A 26,171-nucleotide genomic window follows, 5' to 3' on the forward strand; every position below is an offset into this window, starting at 1 on the left:
ACAACCAGAATTAACCAGCAATATTTGTCAATCAATACATATTAGAAAATGTAACCTACTTCTTCTCTAGCTTTTTTGTTTCCTCTTGTGTTCATATTTGAGTGCCTTTTCATACCACAGAATTGGCGAAAATGTCCCATTTTTCCACATATAAAACAAGTTTTTCCTAGTGTAGGGCAATCTTTGTAATGCATTTAATGATTTTTATTTCCACAACGTCCACAAGAGTTTATATTATTATTGATGTGTGTCCCTTCCCTTTTAGTTCTGTAAGTACCATATATTTTATTATTTCTATTGACTCTATTGTAAATAGCATTAACTTCTTCGTCTTCTTGTTTCTAATCTAGGTTTCCTTGTTTTTATCCTCGTATATGTATTTCTAATTTATCAGTGACGTCCGCCGCGTTCAGATATTATGAACAATGACCTCTTCCATCTCTCCTATTTGCTGCCGATGGAACTTCGGTCGCCTTCCAAATCTAACCCTTCCAGGGTCAGCGATGGTTGTTGATCATGATATCTATGTAATCACTTTAATGCAACCTGAAATATCAAATTTGTTGGTAACCAATAGGTGACCCATCAGACTGTTCTCAATTTAATGAAGGTTGTCAACCCGTTCCAATTTAATGGAGGTATTCATCTGAACTACCAGACCTTTTCCAATTTAATGGGGGCTGTCAACCAATTCCAATTTAATGGAGGCATTCATTTGAACTACCAGACATTTTCCAATTTAATGGCGGCTGTCAACCCATTCCAATTTAATGGAGGCATTCATTTGAACTACCAGACATTTTCCAATTTAATGGCGGCTGTCAACCCAGACATTTTCCAATTTAATGGCGGCTGTCAACCCATTCCAATTTAATGGAGGCATTCATTTGAACTACCAGACATTTTCCAATTTAATGGCGGCTGTCAACCCAGACATTTTCCAATTTAATGGCGGCTGTCAACCCATTCCAATTTAATGGAGGCATTCATTTGAACTACCAGACATTTTCCAATTTAATGGCGGCTGTCAACCCAGACATTTTCCAATTTAATGGCGGCTGTCAACCCATTCCAATTTAATGGAGGCATTCATTTGAGCTACCAGATATTTCCTAATTTAATGGAGGTTATGTTAATCAATTCCAATTATATGGAGGCATTCATTTGAACTACCAGATATTTCCTAATTTAATGGAGGTTATTTTAATCAAATCCAATTTAATGAAGGCATTCATTTGAACTACCAGATATATCCTAATTTAATGGGGGTTATGTTAACCAATTCCAATTTAATGGAGGCATTCATTTGAACTACCAGATATTTTCTAATAGAGGTAATGATAACTTATTTTAATTACTAAAAGGTTTTATAAGTTATTCTTTTATTTATTTATTTTTGGAAAAATTCATTTATTTTTTTGTTTTGGTATAATTCTATATAGCCGACTGCAACCCTCTTCCAACAGGCAACTAAGTAACACTTGTTGAGACAATTCAGAATTCAGACAAACCCAAATATAATCAGGTTATGTTGTATCATAATTCACATTTTTTTATTTTTTTTTTATTTATCACAATTCAAAACAAAGTCTATATGCCACTTCCCGTCTTCATAACGAGACCAGCTCGATGGCACCACAATACCACATTGCCACCCAACATACACATGCATGTGGTGTTCAAGCTTATTCGAACAATGATAAAAGGGTCCAATTTATCTGGCAAGTTTGACCCCTACAAACATACATACATAGTTACAACATACATAGTTATATCATATTTATTTATTTCTTTATTTCAAGGCGAGGTAACAAAATGTAAAACGGATACATATGTATATCTTACCTTGCAAGTTAAATAAAAGTAAAATAAATGTTTACTTATTATTTGAGACAAACCCATTTCAACCAAAATAGAACATTTATACCTTGATTTCTATTTCACCATCATCATCATCATCATCATAGGCCTTTTCACTTTATGGTGTCACCGGTGAAACACCATTTTTTGGTGGCTGAATAGACCGATGCGAGACCAACATGGTCTACTACAGGTTCGACAAGAGAAGTTTGTGGAAACCGGTACTGAGACACCTTGTCGTCCTTTTTTTTTTTACCTCTTATCAGCGAGTGTGGCGAACCATTTCGGTTTCATTACAAAACTAGCGACCCTCCACAACACGTTTGCGCCATTCTGTCCGCTGTTCACTGTCAGTTAAGTTGAAATTTAAAAAATATGCAGTACATGTTTCTTATGGTGTGATTATTTAGAGGCTCACTGTGTAATTATAATTCATCAGATAATAGATATGTATGGAACTCACAGAAAATATTGTTTCTTACACCCATATGGTATGACCCATATACAGTTAATGAAATGATTTGCCTTAATTAGACCAGTGTTTTAAATACTGTATTCTTATAATATAATTACCATTAAAATAAATGTTTTTATAACAACCCGGGAATCATTTTGTATCTGTAGGTAACTAGCAGTACTTGTCTTGTCATTATGAGTGAATATGGACAACTTATTTTTTAACTACTTAATAGCAGGAGGAAAGAAAAACTACAAGTTAAATGCAATGTTAACGTATAAATGTAATAAGATTGTAGAAATCCCAGAATGAAACACTGTTACTAGGTATTTACGCTGTCCAGGTTCCTTACTTTGTTTATATACGAGCCGGGTAAACAAACCTCGCATTTGCATTAAAAACCCCAATTACATCATAATGTATGGAATTTAATGTTACAAACGATCGAATATATTGTAAAAATAATGTTTTGTATACGAAGCTACGCAAAATAACGAAATAATTTTAATTTTGGAATGCAATTATAACTTTAATTTTGTACAGAGACCGGTGATCCCCTTCCTTGAGATTTTAGCATTAAAGCTTACCTTTTTCTCGTCGCCACTTATAGTGTTTGTTAAATTAGTAGTTATGTAACTATGTAACACCTAAACATAAACACCGGCTCGGCAATGCCCTCGCAAACACAATATAACTTCACTTCCACAACAGCAATCGTACAGCCCGCGGCCATCGTACCATAGACAGTGACAGTTACTTTTTTATGGCATTGCAGCCAACACAAGGACACACGAGACGGCGTATGTATGCTATTTAAGCTACTCGCATAATCGCATACACTACAGGAGGAAAATCCGTTATGGATACCTCCGCACCGCAGGGACAGCGCGGAGGTTATGTCGGACTTTCACCGACTAAAAACCTCCCAGTTGTCCTCCTCGGCGCATTTCGGACGGCTCTGGGATCTCCAGTGAACGCGCCAGTGCCGTCCTAGCGCTATGCCCCTTTGTTGGTCTCCTCTTTTTTCAGTCCCTAGCTGCGACCGTCTCCGACCCCGAGAACCCTTTTAGTCGCCTTTTACGACAGGCAGGGGATACCGTAGCCGTATTCTTACGCCCAGGCCGCGTAGCCAAGATGCCGATCGCTTACGCTCCGTAGCGATCGAAACGCAACTGTCACTGTCGCATTAATATGGAAGAGTGATAGAGAGACATAATGACTTTTCGTTCAATTACACAAACGGGTCTACCGCGATATAATTTCATTGTTTTTACCTTTAATTCCGACCAGTGGTCTTCGGACCAGTGTACGGATACTGTGAGTGTTGCGTGTCGTGCCGTCGACAATAAACATTAAACTTTAACGGGTAGCTGCAATTTCTTTGTCTACCCCGAACATTTTTATAAACTAATTTCGGGTAGTTTAGTGTTGTTTTATTAATATCTCCGTTGACATTTGTTGGGACGTCAGTCTTTCCGTGACCACAGCTGGTGCAACTCAGCTGAAACGTCGGAATTAAAGGTAAAAACAATGAAATTATATCGCGGTAGACCCGTTTGTGTAATTGAATATGTGTACAAAACGCGAGAGTTTAAAGTGTGACTTTTCGTTGTCGAACCTATAGCGATTGTAACCTTGGCTAGGCCGGCTGGCTACAGCACACATGTGTTGGCCCTAACTCTAAGTTATTTATGGCAATGAATTATTTTTAACTCATTTTAATGTTGAACAGGAGCGTGTAGACAAACTATCAGAGAGCTGCCGCCGTTACAAGAACCAGATTCGGCTGCTCGTCAACAAGTTACGGGAGGCGGGCATAGAAGACGTCAGCGATATATTGGAAAGCAATGGTAACTATAACTACACACTGCACTACACACACACTACACACACACACACACACACACACACAGACACACGCACACACACACCCACTACACTACACACGCTACTACACTTAGCGATCCGCCCCCCGTTCCGGTTTCGTACGAGTTAATAAATTATACATCTAAACCTTCTATAATATAACTATAAATTTAAAAGCGGAAAAATTACTGTCTTGGGTGAGACTTGAACTCACGGCTTCTGGATCGATAGTCCAGCGCTCTGCCATCTGAGCCACCAAGACCTCATCCATAGCCAGAAAATCTTTCCACCATATTATGAGTTTAGGGGACCGGACAGGTGGAATATCACCCTAAAGTTATACTGTGTATCTTTAGGTATTTCAATTAAAGTAATCAAAATCTGCCCTCAAATGGCTCTTTAAGCCAGTCGAGGGTAGATGGAAACATTACGCGATCAAATAATGTAGGTTAAAGTCAGGTCGTTTAGTGACTGATCCGGGCGGTTTTGTATTTGGTTGGTTAACCAATAAATGTAACTACCCAAAAATGTACCAATTGTTTGTTTACTTCTATTTAAATACCTAAAGATACAGACTATAATTCCAGTTTTGAGTTATTGAAGATTCTCGTTGATTTTATATCACTCGTCATTAATCCTAATATTGTTTTTAGATGCCGTGGTGCCGCAGAACGCCTCTCTCGCTCCCGAAATAGCGCCCGTGACGCGCAAGAAAGAGAGGGAGTATCTAGGCATGTTCGAGTACAAGATACAAGACGAGGCGAAGATCATTAAGAAGCTTATTACAGGTACGCCATTATTGTATACTCTGAAACAACTGGTAGTGCGCCCCTAACATAGTAGTAGTAGTAAAACTCTTTATTGTACAATTAGGCATTAAAAATAACATACAATTAGTAAGAAGTACAAACGCGAACTTATCCCTTTGAAGGATTTCTTCCAGTTAACCTTTGAGTAGATGAGAGCGGTTCGGTTTGACAGCGGTTCAGGGTCGAATCATGCTATCCCTTTCTAATATATGGCACTATCCCTTTCGGCTATTTAGGGTTGTCAAAATTCAAGTGATTACCTTATCTGTGGTCGTGCACGCAAAAGGAAGTCAAGTGGTGCCAACCCTAATAATTTGCTCGGAACAATGCTGAGCCGAGGGGAGCCGAGTTTGACCGAAGCCAGGAGTTTCGCACCCCTGGTATAACGTTGAGGTAACATCGATAACACACATGTCAATATTTTATTTAGTCTATCACTTAATTTTGCCACAGAAACTTCTATGTCTGTTCATACGAGTCGGATGTCTCATTAAATGTGTTTATTTTTAAACCCGAATCGAATATATGTTTTCTCTTTCCCTCAGACCTGAAACCACGAACAGCCGTCACCCTCCTCCCCGGCCTCCCGGCCTACATCATCTTTATGATGCTGCGCCACATGGATCACGTCGACGACGAGCCTAAGATGCATCAGCTGCTGAAGGCAGTCAGGATTGGAGTCAAGAAGACGCTCAGGAAACGCGCTGATAGCGTGGAGTATAGTGCTCTATGGCTTGCTAATATGCTACGGTAAGACAGAATTTATTATAATTCCTCTTAAGTACTTAAATCCTACAAAATAGCCATTCTCATGCGTTGACTGGGTCGCCATGTAAGGATGGGAGTACCGACTGTAGGATGGCTCTACAATACAACTTATTATGACACTAATGTGTTGTGGTAGGCTAAAACAAGCATGTCCGAGTAAAGCACTATTTCTGGCAGGGTCGCCATGTAAGGGATCTTTTGTATGTAGTTGGTATTTATGTATAAAATACGTGGATCACGTGGACGACGAGCCTAAGATGCATCAGCTGCTGGAGGCAGTCAGGATTGGAGACTAGAAGATGCTCAGAAAACGCGCTGATAGCGTGAAGTATAGCGCGCCCTCTACGTACGTGTGAATACAATATACGGTGCTATTTAGCTTGCTAATACGCTACGGTGGGTACAGACGGATTACGGACTCAAGATGGAAGAAAAACTCTTTTAACGACAGCTGTTTCCCTCTCCCTTTCTCGCTGGCTTATGTTTTGTGAGTAGGTATAATAATTGTTTATGACTTACCCCCATAAAACAAAGCTCTGTTAAATTTTGTCTCTTTCTGACAAGCTTAAATACATATCTAAATGACGCACAGGGACAAACGATAATCAACGGCTTGTTTTTGACAGAAGTTTATGAATAACCCCATTATTCTTTCACAGACTCCTAAACAACCTCCGCCAGTACAGCGGCGACGCGGTGTACCAGAAGGAGAACACCCCTCGTCAGAACCAGCAGTGTCTTCGTATCTTCGACCTGTCGGAATACCGCCAGCTCCTCAGCGATACCGCTGTGCAGATCTACCAAGGTACGTCATCACTAACCCCTGGAGTCCGTGTATCAACAAGAGAATACCCCTCGTCAGAACCAGCAGTGTCTTCGTATCTTCGACCTGTCCGAATACCGCCAGCTCCTCAGCGATACCGCTGTGCAGATCTACCAAGGTACGTCATCACTAACCCCTGGAGTCCGTGTATCAGCAAGAGAACACCCCTCGTCAGAACCAGCAGTGTCTTCGTATCTTCGACCTGTCGGAATACCGTCAGCTCCTCAGCGATACCGCTGTGCAGATCTACCACGGTACGTCATCACTAACCCATGTAGTCCGTGTACCAGAAAGAGAACACCCCTCGTCAGAACCAGCAGTGTCTTCGTATCTTCGACCTGTCGGAATACCGTCAGCTCCTCAGCGATACCGCTGTGCAGATCTACCACGGTACGTTATCACTAACCCATGTAGTCCGTGTACCAGAAAGAGAACACCCCTCGTCAGAACCAGCAGTGTCTTCGTATCTTCGACCTGTCGGAATACCGCCAGCTCCTCAGTGATACCGCTGTTCACATCCACCAAGGTACACCGGCACACCGCTAGCATTATTTTTTTTCGTGGTCTAATTTTGACAACATAATTCCAAAAATTGGCACAGGCAACCTTCCAATGACGATTTTGCAAATACACGACGATAGATAGATTTTATTAGACTCAACAGTTTTTCTCTGATATCTGCTCACTAACTATATTTGCTCCTATATTTGCTCACTAACTATATTTAGCCACCCGTTGGGTCAGTGGCGGATTAACATGAACACGAGCCGGCCTGTAACATGAGCAAATAATTAAAACATAGATTGTACTCCTCAAACGATAACACTTTTATTCGACAGCTTTTAAAAATTATGAAGTATTTAGACTTCCTATTTTTCATAAAAAATAAATATTATCTTCAATGGACGCCATCGCCATGCCATATCATTTGTGATTGACGTTGCTTGTCATGCCTTGAACATAACAAAATTCGCGATACATTGCGTCGTAGAATAAACTTTAAAGTGTATTAAAAATCAAACCATAAGTTATTTTTAAAAGTTGCTGGAAAAATGTTGGTCAGTATGAGGAGGAGAAGGAGCCTACAGTTTAATAAAAAAAAAAATGTTTATTTCAGATTTTTTTTTTACAATCCATATTTGTGTTAGTCTACTTATATCTAAACTTAAAAAACTACATGTTAGTAAATATGTGTGAATACATAATTAAATTAGAATGCTATGCCCTACCCGTCACAATACTGACTCAATATTTTAATATTGGACAGTCGAGGCGTCCAGCCACCATCCTCAGGATGTTGTTATTACTGTCTCTCACTCGTCGCAGCAAAGAAGCTACCCTCTTGCGTCTGATGGCATGGAAGCCATCCGTTCATTTTTTGCTCGTATTACAGGCCACACCCGGTATTATAAAAGTGATTGTCCTGAGTATTTAATATGTTGACAGGTGTGATCACACTGCTGGAGAGACAGGTGGAGCGGCTGATTGTGGGCGCCATATTGGAATACGAGGAGATCAGGTTCTATTTTAAATATTTATTTAGGTTATACTTAATAAATTTATAGAGTTAGACCAAGAAAAGTCTGCAGCGAATTTGATAGCCCACGCAGTGCATGTGCTATTTATTATATTTAAAACGTCAAAATTCTATGAAATTATTACGTACAAATAACACTTGCACCGCGTGGGGGGGCTGTCCATAAATTATGTCATCGATTTTTGACGATTTTTGCCCTGCCCCCCCCCCCCCCCCTAAAATCATCTTAAAAACATGCTTCGAATGACCCCGTTTCCTCCTACGTCATGCTACCATCTTCCGATGTCCAGACCCCCCTAATTTGAAATGACGTAATTTATGAATATCCCCTGGGCTATCAAAATCGCTGCAGACTTTTCTTGGTCTAACTCTATTACTGCATGCCATCAAAACAGCCAACTACTATAAGTTAGACCAAGACAAGTCTGCAGCGATTTTGATAGCACACGCAGTGCAAGTGTTATTTATACGACATAATTTCATAGAAGTTTGACGTTTAAAATAACACTTGCACTGCGTGGGCTATCAAAATCGTTGCAGACTTCTCTTGGTCTAACTAACTAGATTTTGTTTCATATCATATTCCGATGGGTTTGCCTTATCATATTACCACATTATTATAATTTTGTAACATCGTGACATATAAAATATAAATATGTGTATTTATTTCTGATAATTTATTTATGTTATTTCTTAATTTATATTATGTAGAGTGGATATAGTATTCGGAACATATTTATTTAGCATTTATGTTGGATTACTATGTTTTTGCATGCCTATTCAAATATACCAGTACACACGACAACACCACTGATGAAAATGTGCCAGCACCGTACGTATCTGCATTTAGAAATGAGTCGCTTAGCTTCAAACTCGCGTAAATCTGTCAAATTATGCGATTTTGGCATTAAGAAAAAGTAATAAGGTAGATATTCGCTGAGAGGATCGAATGCATTTACCCGAGTTTGAAGTTAAGCGACATAAATATGTTAATTTTAGTTCAATATATGTAGTAACTATATAATGATAGACATATACATAGTTATAGTTATCATATAATGTGTATCGTCGTAGTGACATAATTAGATACAATTTGATAACGTTTAAAATACTCGACTTGACGTTTAAAATAATAACCTATCTTCTTTTTGCATTTTTTCCTGACTAGACCCATTTTAAGAAGAAGTTATACCTACTAAACAGCACATATTCTGTTTTGTGCCGATTTAAGATACGCACGTCAGATAAACGTCCCATTCTCAACCAAAACTGTACTTATTGTCGGCTGTCAATAAGGGCTCGTGCACAAATCACGCGATGTTCGATGGGGGAGGGGGGTCACGAAAAACTCACGATAGATCACGTTGGGGGAGGGGGGTATAAGGAAACCTCACGTGTATTTTTCTACAGTAAACGAAACTAAGAAAAAAAAAACAACCATATGAGTAAATACCTTTTCTCGGTTTCGTTAAACATAAATCTTCACTCTGCGCTTCAAAATAGCGAGTGTATTTAACGAAAATAGAAAAATAAACAATATTTTCTAAATACAACACTCTTTATCTTAAAATTAGGTCGAATGAAAAAAAATAAAAAAAATACACGTGAGGTTGCATGGGGTAGCGGGGGTAGCCAAAAACCTCACCAAATATCACCAAGGGGGAGGGGGGTCAAAAAGTAGCCAAAAATACCTCGCGTGATTTGTGCACATAATTTGAAATCGACTTTATCGACAACTGACAATGTGACCTTTTGGTTGAAAACGTCACAAATGCCGGATTTAAATTCGAATATTAGTTTTGAGTTAAATCGGATTTGTGTAACATCGTCCCCAAACTAGTTAGTGTTAGACCAACAACCGTAGGGCAGGTGTTATTTTAAACGTCTAACTCTATAGTTAATTTTTTTAGCATTAGAAATAAGGTAAACAATCTTGATGTGTCCTTTAATTGAAAAACGCATTTTAAAAATAAGTTACGGCAAATATGTAATAATTATGAATGTAATACGATCATTTATATTCTTCTGCTTTCATAAGTAATAGTTACTGATTATTATAAAGCGTTTTTCAATTAAAAGACATGTCAAGATCGCTTGCCTTCTTTCATGTTCTTTCTAATGCTAAAAAAAGAACTATATTTACTGAAGAAATCCATAATTCCCAGCGGTCTGTCCGGTCCTGCGCGCGCGCCGCCGTCGCCGCCCGGCGCGGGCCCGGCGCGCCTCAAGCAGGAGCTGAGCGCGGCGCACGATCACCTCCACACATACCACGTGGACGCGTCTCTGCGCGTCATGATCTTCAAACAGGTACACTTCCAAACCACTATTCTTTCCTTCTTATCTTATCGTTTTCGGGGGCCCTTACGGATACACTTCGACCCATAGAAAACACAACAACAACAACAGAAAACACAACAACAACAGAAAACACAACAACAACAGAAAACACAACAACAACAAAACAACAACAACAGAAAACTGCGTCACGAAAATGATTTTCTAGTATTTAAAATTTTTATTATTGTATATCTATGGGCCTTAGTAGCCTGAATATAAATGCTTTGATTGATTGGTTGGATAGGGATCGTTTGTGCAATTATCAAACATATAAAGATCCGTCAACTACTCGAGATCTTTTCCCACCATATCGATGTGCCGGATAATGGAGCTCATGGGTAGCGTTTTGAAGTCTTTCGGTTCTAGATATCCTGCTCCAAACTCCTTCATTCTTTGTCTGGAGAGGGCGTGACATTAGGTTAGGTATTTTACTGTCTCTTCCTATTCGCCACACATACGACAATTAGTGGAGTAAATAAAGGTAGTGGACCCCGCAGTAATTCCTCAGCCAGAAAAAACTTTACAGTATGATAAAGTATCAATAAATAAAAAGTATTGTATAAATATCCAAAGAATAATAGTAATAGTATTTAAGTAAATACCTAAAGTCTTAAATCGTTAATATCTTTTTACGGAAAAATGCTCCGTTCAATCTTTCGTCTCCACCGGAAATATTCATGTAACGTATTGCAACAATATATGACATAACAATAAAAAAAATCCCAGCAGAAATACCAATAACTTATTTGGTAAAAAAATTTCGGACGGAGGAATTACTCGGTTAAATAAATAAACAGATTTGTATGTTTACGTATAAATACCTAACTTAGGAGTGTTTTTAGGGTTCCGTACCTCAAAACGAAAAAAAAAGAACCCTTATAGGATCATCGTGCGTCTGTCTGTCTGTTTGTCACAGCCTATTTTCTCGGAAACTACTGGACCAATTAAGTTGAAATTTGGTACACATATGTAAAGTAGTAAAGTAGTAACCCAAATATGGACATATTTTTTGTATAATTTAAAAATACATAGGTTCGAAGTTATTTAAGAAAATACAAATAGCCAAAAAATGACCATTCCCCCTGTATCTCCGAAACTACTGGGTCTAAAATTTTGAAAAAAATACACAAAATAGTTCTTTACCTATAGATGACAGGAAAACCTATTAGAAATATGCAGTCAAGCGTGAGTCGGAATTATGTACGGAACCCTAGAAACGCGAGTCAGACTCGCACTTGGCCGGTTTTTTTTTGGATATTTATAATGTTAGTTTCGGCTCATGCTATACAATAACCAAGCAAAATTTCATCGACTGAGGAATTAATGCATAGGTCTCCATACAACAACTTGCTTCGTTTACTACACTATAGTTCGTTTTTTTTAGCATTAGAAAGAACTCCGCAGAAGCAAGCGTGCAGTTTTTATCAGGCTTGTTAATTGTTAATAATTATTGAATTATCTAATGTAGCATGGTCAATACATATAATTTACTTCAAATTGTTACCGCTAAAAGTGCCAGATTTAGAACCACAAGCGAACTTCTGCGAAGTTCTTTCTAATGCTAAAAAAAACGGACTATAAATCGGTGTTGTCAGAGTGTCCCATCTTGGCCAGAATTCCTTGGATCCCGTAATGGCCAGTAAACACCCCCGTTATGCTTTTCAGTTATCTTTTGCTAAGTTTCCAAAGCTTTTTTCTCCAACCAGAGTCTATTCCTTGCATAAAGAACTTTGCGTGCGTTATTCTTTCCCTCTTCTTCTTCTACGTATTATTTATGCTAGGCATATCATGGACCGAACACTGGACCAACTCCTCTCTACTCCAGGAGCTCGGAGTAACCACCAGGCTTTCAACCACATGTCGGAATGTACTTGAATTTTTGGACACATAGCCAGGAAGGCTGGAAAAGCTAATGGTCACAGGTTCGGTGGAAGGAAAGAGAAGGGGCCGCAGTCCAATGCGATGGTCCGACCAGGTTAGCAAATCGCTATCCGCCAAGGTCCATGAAGCCTTGGAAGTCGGACAATCTGGGTTTACATTATACACGAACATAACTTTATGCAGACTTTTAACAAAAGATTATAACTCTAATAATAAAACTGGATTTGTTATTTTTCAGTTGTTCTACTACATCTGCGCGTACAGTCTAAATCAACTGCTCCTCCGTAAAGATCTGTGCTGCTGGGCCAAGGGTCTGCAGATCCGGTACAACATCTCACACCTGGAGAACTGGATCAAGGAGCAGCTGGCTGAATACGGACAGAAGAGCGTGAGTAACTACATCAGCACCTGGAGCCTCAACTAAAGACCTGTGCTGCTGGGCCGAGGGTCTGCAGATCCGGTACAACATCTCACACCTGGAGAACTGGATCAAGGAGCAGCTGGCTGAATACGGACAGAAGAGCGTGAGTAACTACATCAGCACCTGGAGCCTCAACTAAAGACCTGTGCTGCTGGGCCGAGGGTCTGCAGATCCGGTACAACATCTCACACCTGGAGAACTGGATCAAGGAGCAGCTGGCTGAATACGGACAGAAGAGCGTAAGTAACTACATCAGCAACGGCCTCAACTATAGACCTGTGCTGCTGGGCCGAGGGTCTGCAGATCCGGTACAACATCTCACACCTGGAGAACTGGATCAAGGAGCAGCTGGCTGAATACGGACAGAAGAGCGTGAGTAACTACATCAGCAACGGCCTCAACTATAGACCTGTGCTGCTGGGCCGAGGGTCTGCAGATCCGGTACAACATCTCACACCTGGAGAACTGGATCAAGGAGCAGCTGGCTGAATACGGACAGAAGAGCGTAAGTAACTACATCAGCAACGGCCTCAACTATAGACCTGTGCTGCTGGGCCGAGGGTCTGCAGATCCGGTACAACATCTCACACCTGGAGAACTGGATCAAGGAGCAGCTGGCTGAATACGGACAGAAGAGCGTGAGTAACTACATCAGCAACGGCCTCAACTATAGACCTGTGCTGCTGGGCCGAGGGTCTGCAGATCCGGTACAACATCTCACACCTGGAGAACTGGATCAAGGAGCAGCTGGCTGAATACGGACAGAAGAGCGTAAGTAACTACATCAGCAACGGCCTCAACTATAGACCTGTGCTGCTGGGCCGAGGGTCTGCAGATCCGGTACAACATCTCACACCTGGAGAACTGGATCAAGGAGCAGCTGGCTGAATACGGACAGAAGAGCGTAAGTAACTACATCAGCTACGGCCTCAACTATAGACCTGTGCTGCTGGGCCGAAGGTCTGCAGATCCGGTACAACATCTCACACCTGGAGAACTGGATCAAGGAGCAGCTGGCTGAATACGGACAGAAGAGCGTAAGTAACTACATCAGCAACGGCCTCAACTATAGACCTGTGCTGCTGGGCCGAGGGTCTGCAGATCCGGTACAACATCTCACACCTGGAGAACTGGATCAAGGAGCAGCTGGCTGAATACGGACAGAAGAGCGTAAGTAACTACATCAGCAACGGCCTCAACTATAGACCTGTGCTGCTGGGCCGAGGGTCTGCAGATCCGGTACAACATCTCACACCTGGAGAACTGGATCAAGGAGCAGCTGGCTGAATACGGACAGAAGAGCGTAAGTAACTACATCAGCAACGGCCTCAACTATAGACCTGTGCTGCTGGGCCGAGGGTCTGCAGATCCGGTACAACATCTCACACCTGGAGAACTGGATCAAGGAGCAGCTGGCTGAATACGGACAGAAGAGCGTAAGTAACTACATCAGCAGCAGCCTCAACTCATTTCTGAAAGTATACTTCTGAGAGAATTGTGCCCATACAAAAAAATAATCAGGAGAGCCAAATTAACATCATACTAAAATTTCGTGAGATTTAACTGATACCACTTTTTCCCTATGTTTGCTGCGGGGTCCTTTTTAAATTTGATTTGTAACATATGTATTTAATTACGCAAACGGGTCTACCGCGATATAATTTCATTGTTTTTACCTTTAATTCCGACGTTTCAGCTGAGTTGCACCAGCTGTGGTCACGGAAAAACTGACCAAACAAAACAAAACACGAAAAAACAAAACACAAACACACACAAAACACAAACAACAAAACGCGAGAGTTTAAAGTGTTATATTGTAACATATGGTTATATTTACAGGTGGATGAGATCCTAAGCGTCTTGAAGCCGATCACACAAGCAGTGCAGCTGCTGCAGGCACGGAAGTCACTGGCCGACGTTCAGAGCACTGTCGACATGTGTTCCAATCTCACTGCCATGCAAGTCTGCAAGGTATCTCGTGTTCTTTAAGCGCTCATCAACTTGTACACTAGCGCCACTGCTAAATAATCGTGATTATTTAAATTTAAAGATAGGTATATAAAAAAAATCTGCGTCCAAAGTTAAAACGACCGTTTATGTTTTGAGTTCATATATCTACAAATTCAGCAACATTAAAACTAGTTTGATGTATTCAAAAGGTATCTAAATATAAAATACAGTACGTAGCGGCCCCCTTTTTAACAAGCTTTTATTAGGTCGACCTGTATGTAACTATGTAATGGAATCTAAGGTTACTAATTTAACCATCTTCCAAGGACCGTAGCGTCATGAAAATTGGCAGCTGTATGTAGTTCTGATGACAATACAATAATATGGTATTGTTGAACTGATCTGATGATGGAGACAGGAGGTGGCCATAGGAACTCTCGACCTGTATGTAACTAACTATGGAATAGAATCTAAGGTAACTAATTTAACCATCTTCCAAGGATCGAAGCGTCATGAAAATTGGCAGCTGTATGTAGTTCTGATGACAATACAATAATATATGGTACTGTCGAACTGATCTGATGATGGAGACAGGAGGTGGCCATAGGATCTCTGTGATGAAACAACGCAACCTAATTGTGTTAGGGGTTTTTAGAATTGTCTCGATGAGTATTAGGTTGTTTGTCGTAAGAAAAGTACAGTCAGCGATAAAAGCTTGTACCAAAAATGAAATTTTTGCCAAAAACTTATTTAAATATATTTTGTTAAATTTAAATAATCACGATTATTTAGCAGTGGCGCTACTGTGCACGTTGATGCATTAAGTGTAAAAGTACTACCACGCAAAACAGCCGTAATCTTCAAGCAACACGGAAGGGAGTCGGTAATCGCACTATTTCCCCTCTGCCGAGGTACAGTCATCAGCAATAGTATCTCAACTAGGGCCGCAAAAATATATGACGCGCTCTTATTGCGCTCCAAATAAGAACGTGTCACATATTTTTGCGGCCCTAGTTGTGTGAGATACTATTGCTGATGACTGTACAAGATCTACTGGGCATGCACACGACTAGCGTCGCGTGTTGTGACTCATCCGTACACAATAAAGAGATCGTGGTGTGCAAGATTTGTCTTTGATGTGTGTCATTTTCTATGTATTTGTGTCATCATCAGAGCTCGGCGGGGGTGAGCTGTTTTCAGAGTTTGCACAACATGTACATACCTTGTCATTCCATGGTATATGTGGTGTAATTTAATAACAAAATAAATTATTTTATTTAGGCTGCCTTTCCGCTACGATCTTTACGTCGCCATTAAAACAAATGAATTTTCACCACACCAGCTCGGAAAGAATTACTTTGCACTTCAAAAACGAATAGCAAAGTTGCATTTTATCCACATGTGAGGCAAAGTAATCAAATGCAAATTTTGAGTTGTTTTCTTATGTTTGCTGGTAGAATTGACTTTTAAATGATGATTTTGGATGATAAATATTTAATAACATTCATTTGGATTTGATTTGGTTTGATTTTGTTTGATATTTTACATTTAATATTTGCTTCGGGTTGGTGTGGTGAAAAATGTTGTGTTTCACTCGGGGGCAAATTTTGTTTAACCCTCGTGCTTTGAAACCCTCGCAACGCTCAAGATTCCATTTTTCGAACCACTCGCTACGCTCGTGATTCAATTTCGGAATCTTTCGCTTGCTCGGGTATCAATATTAGCACGAGCGGTTAAACAACAACTTTGCCCCCGAGTGAAACAAATAACTATTTATAGTAAACCTCTTCAAATAATATGTATATCCATCCATATGCTACTATTAAAGTTTATTTGTACATAAGGCATTGTCATTTTAGTTTCATTTGAATTAATAAAGTTTTATTTTAATATTTATTTCTAAGGTGTATTTATATTAATATCTACACTTGACATAAGTGACGTCAAAATGGCTCACCCCTGCCGAGCTCTGGTCATTATTACAGATTGGATTTTGTATGTAGTGAGTGAGAAGTGCGACTGTGTGCACGTTTACCCCCAAAAAAATTCAGAACTATTAGTACGGTAAAATATCGCTAGGGGGAGCCCCGACGTGTCGGATCGAAAGCCGGTGTTCGTCGAAGGCCGTAACAGTTACTCAAATATCTAGATCAATTGTTTGCCGTATTCTCGCGCATTCGAACTGATTTTCCAATGGGAGCATTCCATGAAATTGTCTACCGTTGTCCCGTACAAACGCGAAGTTTCTGAAGATTTAAAGGTATAAGAGTTTCCTTTTCTATGGCAAATGGTCAAAAATATGCACAGAAAAATAATCGCCTGCTTTAAATGCCGAGAAAAAAGTCGCAACACAGGAAATAAAATGCGTTTGTACGGGACAGCCCGTGGAATTCTCCAATGGGTCTTATACAATTATACATGGTGCTGAAATTGTAAACAGACGAAAATAATACTAAAATGTAAAATACTTGCCGTATGACAAACACAGATGTGTATTAATTATATTTTTGCAGATCCTAAATATGTACACGCCCGCCGAAGACTACGAAGTGAAAGTTACACGCGAGTTCATACACGAGATACAGAAGAAGATGCAGGAGAAAGCTGGGCCCAACGCGGACAAGGAACCGGTAAATGTCTATTCTATACTAAATGAGCTATACCCTCCTTAGGCCCAGCCATACAAATGAAAAATCCAGAATTTGCCACTGAAATTTGAACCTTTAGTGCCGGGAATAGAGTTGATTAATGAATTTCTCGCCACTCGTTGCGAATTTCCTAATTTTTCGCACTAGTATCGTCATGTACTATACTTCGTTTTTTTTAGCATTAGAAATTAGGTAAACAATCTTGATGTGTCTTTTAATTGAAAAACACATTTTAAAAATAAGTTACGGCAAATATGTAACAATTATGAATCTAATACGATCATTTATATTCTTCTGCTTTCATAAGTAATAGTTATTGATTTTTAAAAAGCGTTTTTCAATTAAAAGACATGCCAAGATCGCTTACCTTCTTTCAAGTTCTTTCTAATGCTAAAAAAAACGAACTATAACTACGCTATTTTAAATTTAGATTTTTTTTTTCTATATTTATATTTTCTTCGTTGTAGAACGCTCATCAAAACAATTTATTTTCCAGCAAAACCTCCTGATGGACTCGAAGATGATCTTCTCGGTGCAGTTCCCGTTCAACCCGTCCTCCATCCGGCTGGAGGACATCGAGCTGCCCGACGTGCTGGGGCTGGAGGGGCTGCTCACCAAGATATAAACGGGTTAACTGACATTACTAGCCCAGAGGCCTTTATAAAGGCATTTTACAGCAAAACCCGATGGACTTGAACATGATCTTAGTCTATGGTCACCAAGATATAAACGGGTTAACTAACACACACATATATATATACTCTCCCGTCCGATTTCAACCACGGCGACTGTTTCAACCCCGCTGCTGAAGACGCTCGTGTGTGTTAACTGTCATATAACTAGCCCAGAGGCCTTTATAAAGGCTTTTACAGGAAAACCCTATGGACTTGAACATGATCTTAGTCCATGCTCATTAAGATAAAAGGGTTAACTGTTATATTTGCTACCAGCGACCCGCCCCGGCGTCGCACGGGTTTCACATAACCTTAACAAATTATACACCTAAATCTTCGTCATAAATCCGTTCAGTAGTTTTTGAGTTTATCGCGAACATACATACACACAGACAGACGCGGTGGGGGACTTTGAAAAATTCTAGAAACTAAACAAAAATAATTATTTTATGATATACAACTCCAAAATTCATATAATTTATGTTAACCTAATAGTAACTAATGTAAGCTTAAATGCAAGTAATATTTAATTGAATTGTTTACCGAATTTAAGAATGATTTATAAGTGATTATGTTTATTTATATAAATGTAGAAGAAGAGTACAATTTCTAGAGGCAGACTTAATGCTTCAAAGCGAGTTCTGTCTTAGAACAGTTTAATATTTTTGGTGCTGTTTGAAACAGTACCGTTGAGGATTTAAAAAAATAGTTATTTATTCATAGAAAACGTATATTTCATAATTAATGAACTTAAATATTAATTAAAGGCAAGTAATTTAGTAACTCTCTCTCTCTCGGCCTGCAAATCAAATGCCGAAAGAATCAAAAAAGTTACTTATTTTGCCATAATTTAAATGTTATAACGGCTACATTTTTTTATAATAATTATTTGATCTAGATATTTTTTTAACAGGAGGATATTAATCGATATGATAAATCAAAACATAAATACATTTTATCAGTTCCAAATGGTAAATATAAACAGGTAATTCATTTGATTAAAAAAAATACCGAAATCAACAAACATATTAACTTGTGCTTTGAAGGTCACAGCATTTCTTAGAGGATATAACCAAACGGAGTAGCCATTAACAGGCGTTCCCTTCTGTCGAAAATAGACGGCCAATGGTCATACACATTGTATGGACTGACGTTTATCTAACATGGCTATTTTTACGTTACGTACCTATACATTTGACGTGCCCCTCCCCCGCAAAATTCGGCAGACTGTTTTGTACAGAAAATTACAGACGTTTGGTTATATCCTCTAAGCAGCATTTACAAGAATTAATTACTGAAATATTAAAAGGATAAAATATAATTACAGGACAAAATAGAATTTAATATTGGACTGAAGGTAAATAAGCTTCGTCCTAATATTTCAGCATAATGAGCTTGTTTTAAGTAATATCGGTTCCTAGACTATGGAAAGCCATAATTTGAAATTATTTTGGTGCCATTCCGATTTGTACAAAACTTAGAAAAGAAAGTACATGATTTTTTCCATTTTGACTTCACTTGCCATACTGCATTTATAGTACTAGACCAATTTTGCTATAAAGTTCCATATGTTAGATTTATTTATAGCAAATTATAAAATGCTGCGAAATTTGTTAATTTACATTGTTTCTGTAGTTGCTGCTGATTAATTACTATTCATCTTAATGACAATCAATTTCACATAATTTTTATTGATATAATTTTCATTGAAGTTACTCAAGCTACCAAAAAATTGCTCAGTTTTATTGAATTATCGAGTGAAGTCATGGTTTGGATATTTGGCTTTGTCTATACCAACTGTTATCAACGAATTAAGTTAATTTCTGTTTTTATATTTTTAATTGTTAAGCAATTTTGTACTTTAGATGTTGTTACAATTAGTTCAAATTTGTTATAACTTATATTTATTTATATCATTCCATTTAGCTATTAAGAGTATAATTATTAATAAGTAAGTAATTATATCGATGCGTGTTGATTTACCCTGACATATTTAGGAGAAATATATTTAGCATATAAATAAATATAATGTTAAAGGCTAGATACAGATACACATAATAGTTCTTCACATAATACGACCAACGTATTACATATAGATGTGGCATGCCTTTTGATAGTTGAATTTAGAAGAAATTTTATGAAAAGTAAAGAATAGATTTATTACGCAGTTTGCTTGTAGAATAATATAACATGATATTATGACATTGTTTTAATGTGTTTTAGGCGTTTTCTCTAGTTATTATTTACATATATAAAATCACCATGCCATTATTGTTATGCGTTTTTAAATATATTGACCGAAATACATTGTTTTTTTACGAAACAGCCGTAAATTATATAAATCAGATCATTGTTTTTTTTTATATTACTATATGATAGTGCTAAACCTGTTACCATAAAACTAGGTGCTTGAAACACGGCGTCACTAACACCAGATATGTATTTATATATTTATACATAAAATTTCACTATTAGATGTACATCCCATGCAGAAATATTTTTGTAGAGAAATTATGACCAGTATTCTTTTGGTACTTATTTATTTTTAGTAGAATATTAATTATTAATCTCTATATTATGTCTATTCAAATTATGCGAGATCACTTATATGTAATCATAAGAATATTAGTTTTAACGAATGTTCGATGCTAATGTTAAAAACAATTGACATATAATTATGCTATTGATGAGGACAAACCTACTTTACTATTGCAATGCAAATTATACTATGTTTTTCAGTATTTCGTATGTGACTTTTTTAAATAAAATTGAATTAAATATAACGTCAGGTGACAAGCAAAAGTCACTAATTACTAAAAAATAAATTAAACAAAAATCGACCTTCTTTTAGTACTAATATGGTTCACTATGGCTATGAACTTGTGGTGGTACTTAGTGACTTTTGCTTGTCACCCGACGATAAGCAAAATTATAGCGATATTATATTGGCTGGTTTTTGTCCTCACAACAATTAATGTGTTATGGTACTTAATCCTAAATGAAATTGAAACTTAAAGGTACTACCTAAATGTATTAAATTATATGTATAGTAAAATATATATGTTGATAAATTTGAAATTCTATAATGGTTAGGTGCTCAATAATAACTTCCCTGTTGTTTAAATTATAGATTTACGTAGTATGTATCAATGTAATTAATTCAGTATCTATTTTAAATTGATATTACCTACTAGGGACATATTTTCAAGGCTCTAATACTTAATTGCATTTGATTTGATTTGATTCAATTGTATGGATCCAATCGTGTCGGATTCTCGAGATTATGGATATCAATTTACGAAAGTATACATGTATCAAATAACAAAATAATACAAAACAAAATAATCCTTTTGTGATATCATTTGAAAATATCTATATTATTATAATTTTATCCAATTCTAAAATCTGTAATTGACCAAACTCAAATAAATGTTAAACAAATTAAAATTAGTTCAAAATGAATTATATAATAACAAAAATTCATTTATAAACCGAAATTTATACACATAATTTAAAATCGTATTAATAATTGTATATTACGTTTTGAATATATCCAATTAACTATTAATGATCTCGATGTTCGATGTTCCTTTATGTATTAATTATAAATTTGCAACTAAAGCAATATAATCCATATCTTATATACTTACTTAATATCTACTGTAATTTGGCAGCATTTATGTAAAAGCAATGAGTACTTACAGAAATATGATATACAATGTTCTAATAATTTAACATATATATATATGATGAAATCAATATTAATTAGCAATGTACGTATAGTTTAGATTTTTGGTAAAAAATATTTTGGTGAATAAATATGTATACCTAAACAATATTTTTTGTTATCTATGTCAAAGAAAATTGTCAGTATTAATAGCACTGATCCCAGTTTCAATGAAAAAATTACCTAAAAGGTAATTTTCTAATTTTAAAAATATAAGTTGGTAAATGTGATTTAGAATTTTTTTGCTGTATTTTCTCAGTGTTACATGCGAATGTTTAATTTTCTTTTGGTTTATTCTTAATGCATGTATCAAAGTAACAGAAGCATTTCTTCTATTAAATTCTAGATAACTCAAGCGTAAAATAAACTTTCTTTTTGTGAAAAAAAAATGTAATTTAAAACTTTCCATAAATAAAAGGGCAAACTTCACATAATTATATTTGCTATAATCGCAAGTGTTGCTATAAGTGATATCGTTTGTTAGTGTGCTGTGAGTTACATTCCGACGTGTAGTTTGTTCACATATTTACATTTTACATATAATTATATATTTCGTTGTAAAGTGCAGATTAAATAAATAATGTTAGCAAATATGTTTGTTTTATTTTTGTTAACACACTCTAAACCATCCTGGCCGCGTAGCCAACATGCCAATCGCTTACGCTCCGTAGCGATCGAAACGCAACTGTTACTGTCGCACTAATATGGAAGAGTGATAGAGAGACACAAAGCGTTTCGTTTTCGAAGCGATAGCGATTGTCACCATGGCTAGGCAGGCTGTCTTTGCAATAAGTATCTACTATAGAATGTTATGCAAAATACTCATAATAATTTACTAGTGTTAACAGATATTTTAATTGTTCTCCGAACATGGTTCAAACTGAGCACACGCTCATTATTCCGCGCAGCTGTGTCGCCTGTGTCTAAAGGGACCCACTGATAACAGTTGCCGGACGGTATAGGCCTGTCAGTTGTTTGGAATTGTCAAAATTTTGTTCTAACTGACAGGCCGATACTGTCCGGCGGACTGTTAATCAGTGGGCCCCTTAAAGTTCGTATAGCCCTCATGATAGCCGACCTCCGGTAGGAGATGGCACTGCAAGAAGAAGAAGAACAGAATTAACCTTTCATATATGTGTGATGTTCTAAAACCGTGGGTTCAAATCATGGTATAATAATATACTCCGCCTGGTACCTCTTCCCGTCTTTTCTAGGTCACCTGACTGACACAAGCCTACGTCATCATGCGACAGCGCTATATGATAATATGCGATAGCGCTATATATAGCGGCCATGTTATTGTGGCGTAGGCTTGTGTCACTCTGGGAAGAGAAGACCATGTTTTATTAGACTATGGGTTCAAATTATAGATAAAAAATTATAATGTTATAACGTAAATAAACAAACATTAAATTAGCTTACAAATAATAATACAAACTATCTCTAAACTAAATAAACTTAAAATAAAAAGCCTATAAATAAAAAACGTCCCCCAAGTCACTGCCGATGGGCAGTGTGCCCATGGGTTCAAATTAATATTCAATATTCTCTATGGTTCAAATCCCAGTTGTGCTGTAAGCTGTTGTAGATAAAATCCTAAAAAGGCAAAAATATGACTATACCTTCAGTCAGGATCATACAAACAATAGGTTAAATTGATATGTAGGTAGATGTACTTACAAAGATTTCTGTGTAATAATTTATTGCAGGTACAGCAACAAATCATAAAATAAAATTGTAAGTCTAAGACGTAAGTTTAAAGACTCGGCCGATTCCCTGTGTTTTACCTACAAATGTGTTTTTATTTATTGCTTCTTTTAAATCGTTGTGATTATAAAGAAAATAGCATAGCAACAATAAATAAAAACTAGTCAAGCGTGATACATCTCTTATCAAGCTTCACACAATTTTCATGAATTATTCGGTAATTAATATGCATTTATTATAATAGTATTAAATATAATACATGCCTTGCATTAATGAGCACTTAAATCGATTTCTAACCGTAGATAATAAATCTAGATTGTATTTTCTTCTCAAGGTCGTTTCAAATTTTGAGCTAATCCATTAAGTAGGTACTATAATAAAGGATGTGATTTAAATGATCGCCAAATAAACATTGATGTTATATAGCTATAGATATAATATCCTCATACATAAGATACGAAGAAACCATCGTTTTTTGAATGGCATCTATAGTTCGTTTTTTAGCATTAGAAATTAGAAATAAGACAAACAATCTTGATGTGTCTTTTAATTGAAAAAACACATTTTAAAAATAAGTTGCGGCAAATATAATACGATCATTTATATTCTTCTGCTTTAATAAGTATTATAGTTACTGATTTTTAAAAAGCGTTTTTTCAGTAATAGATGGTCAAGCCAATTTTTTTAGTAGAAAAAGGCGCGAAATTCTAATTTTCTATGGGACGATACCCTTTCGCGCCTACATTTTTCGCGCGCCTTTTTCTACTGACAAGATCTGCTTGACCCATTATAAAAGACATGTCAAGATCGCTTAACCTTCTTTTAAGTTCTTTCTAATGCTAATGCTAAAAAAAAGATTCGAGCCTTTTAGCTCTTTTTAGGGCTCGCTTCAACTCTTGACGCCTAAAAGGCTAAAAGCCTATTTCTATTTAATTTGTAAAGTAGGCTTTTAGCCTTCTAGGCGTCAAGAGATGAGGGAGTCCTAAAAAAGAGTTAAAAGGCTGGAGTCTTTTGGATCACTACTGAACAGATAACGGGGGGGGCCGATTTTTGAAATTCGACCACTCGATTTTGTGTATTTCGTTAAATGATATCTCCACTACCAGGCGTTTAAATTCTACTAATAGAATTGAAATCGAGTGGTCAATACCGCTAGATTCCAAATTTCGCTCTTATTTCAAAAATTTGCATTTCGCCGTTTTCCACCGATTTTCGAGTGACGAAATCGAGCGATCGAAATTCAAAAATCGGCCCCCAGACTGAATATCAGTGTGAATTGGCCTGACAACCATGGTTGGCATGCCGCCTGTTATCAGCGCTTTCGCATCGCACCTTTAAAATTCCATTTATCATTTTTACGATCTACTCAAGTAGTGCCTAGACCAGTCGTTATCATTAAGGGGCTCCCCCACGCCAATGACCTTCGATCTGATCCCTTAGTTTTCTAATGTTTTTTGTAGCTTATCATATTAACAGCAACGGCTTTAAGCACTATAGTATCCCATATTTACTTTAAAGTTCATTGTCTTCGAGATATTTGGCATCAACGTTGAACAATTTTAGGCTAAAAAACTGGTTTTCTGGCCATAACTTTTGTGTTAATTAGTTTAAAATTAAAACCTTGGACACGATTTTCGAGACTTCAAAGACGAACCCAAATATGTAGATTTCGTACATGTAAGATCCTTCACTGTAAACTAGATACGAAAAAAGTGTTTTTTTTAGACAATGTTTAAAAAATTCATAAAAAAAAGGATTCATTTTTTTCAAAATCCGGTGGACAAAACCGGAGAAAGAAGATTGAAGAACCGATAACCGTTTGTCTTACGTATAATTCTATCTGTAGTGCAAAAAAAGAAGATACGATTCAAAACTTGTCAAAAATCGATGAAAACCTCGGGTAGCCCCTTAACCGAGCAGATCGTACATAGCTTTTAAAAGCTGTGTTCGAGTCTGTCTGCCTTTAAAGTCAATAAAAATGGCAACAACGAAGTTTTTCGTTTAATTTATGACCTACGTCGTGAAAACTGTGATAATGCTGTAGAACTTTTATGGTTCCCTCAGTCGTTATTTATCTATTTACAGGGGAGCAGCTCGGGACGGGCTTCAGTAGGCAATTTTATTTATACTTATATTGTTTATATTTAAGTTTAGTTTTGTAATTAGTTTTATATTAAGTTTATGTATTATTTTAGTTTTGAAATAAATAACTTCTTTTACGTACAGTCAACGGTAAAAATATAGGTGTAGACAACTTACTCAAAAATATGTCCCATAGTTCTTACTTCACTGACATGAGAGTTATAGGACACATTTTTGAGATGATTTGTACACCCATATTTTTACCGTTGACTGTACAGGGTAGAGGATAATGCGTCGTGTTTAGTTAAATGATTGTAGTGTTAAAATTAACTTAATGACATTTTGTGAAAAATGTGTAGAATAAGTTAGAAAATATTTATTCATTTAAACTTTATTGCACAGTATAAAATATACAGTGACAAAAGGCGGATTTAATGCCTCACGGCAATATTCCTAATAGTTTTTTTTTTCAACGTACTTGGTCCATCCTGTATTGCACTGAACTAGCGTAAAAAGGTTGGGCACGCCTGAAGACAGACTATATATATATTTATTGACGTGCCCACTTCTTCACTTTCGTCAGAAGGTGCTCTGACAGACCGTTCAGAATGTTGCCATATTCCA

The 26,171-nt window shown here is 37.1% G+C and overlaps 2 protein-coding genes and 1 non-coding gene across 3 annotated transcripts in view; 1 reads left to right on the forward strand and 2 right to left on the reverse strand.

Annotated features, from left to right (window-relative positions):
* LOC134677126 (unconventional myosin-Va) overlaps window positions 1–22,349 on the forward strand; it is an 81,818-nt gene extending 59,469 nt beyond the window's left edge. The window contains exons 34-43 of the mRNA XM_063535584.1: window positions 4,050–4,167; window positions 4,837–4,971; window positions 5,538–5,742; window positions 6,420–6,565; window positions 8,030–8,102; window positions 10,286–10,427; window positions 12,577–12,726; window positions 14,599–14,730; window positions 17,223–17,339; window positions 17,854–22,349. Of these exons, the coding sequence (XP_063391654.1) occupies window positions 4,050–4,167; window positions 4,837–4,971; window positions 5,538–5,742; window positions 6,420–6,565; window positions 8,030–8,102; window positions 10,286–10,427; window positions 12,577–12,726; window positions 14,599–14,730; window positions 17,223–17,339; window positions 17,854–17,982 (1,347 nt within the window). The 3' untranslated portion in view covers window positions 17,983–22,349. The remainder of the gene's footprint in view (window positions 1–4,049; window positions 4,168–4,836; window positions 4,972–5,537; window positions 5,743–6,419; window positions 6,566–8,029; window positions 8,103–10,285; window positions 10,428–12,576; window positions 12,727–14,598; window positions 14,731–17,222; window positions 17,340–17,853) is intronic.
* The window catches only part of LOC134677163 (neuropeptide SIFamide-like), a 162,999-nt gene that overhangs the window by 63,472 nt on the left and 73,356 nt on the right, over window positions 1–26,171 (reverse strand). The window lies entirely within an intron of this gene.
* On the reverse strand, window positions 4,373–4,445 carry Trnad-auc (transfer RNA aspartic acid (anticodon AUC)). The gene has a single exon. It is a non-coding gene; the product is annotated as a tRNA-Asp (tRNA).

This window comes from Cydia fagiglandana, chromosome 25, assembly GCF_963556715.1.
Source record: "Cydia fagiglandana chromosome 25, ilCydFagi1.1, whole genome shotgun sequence".
Taxonomy (NCBI): Eukaryota; Metazoa; Arthropoda; class Insecta; order Lepidoptera; family Tortricidae; genus Cydia; species Cydia fagiglandana.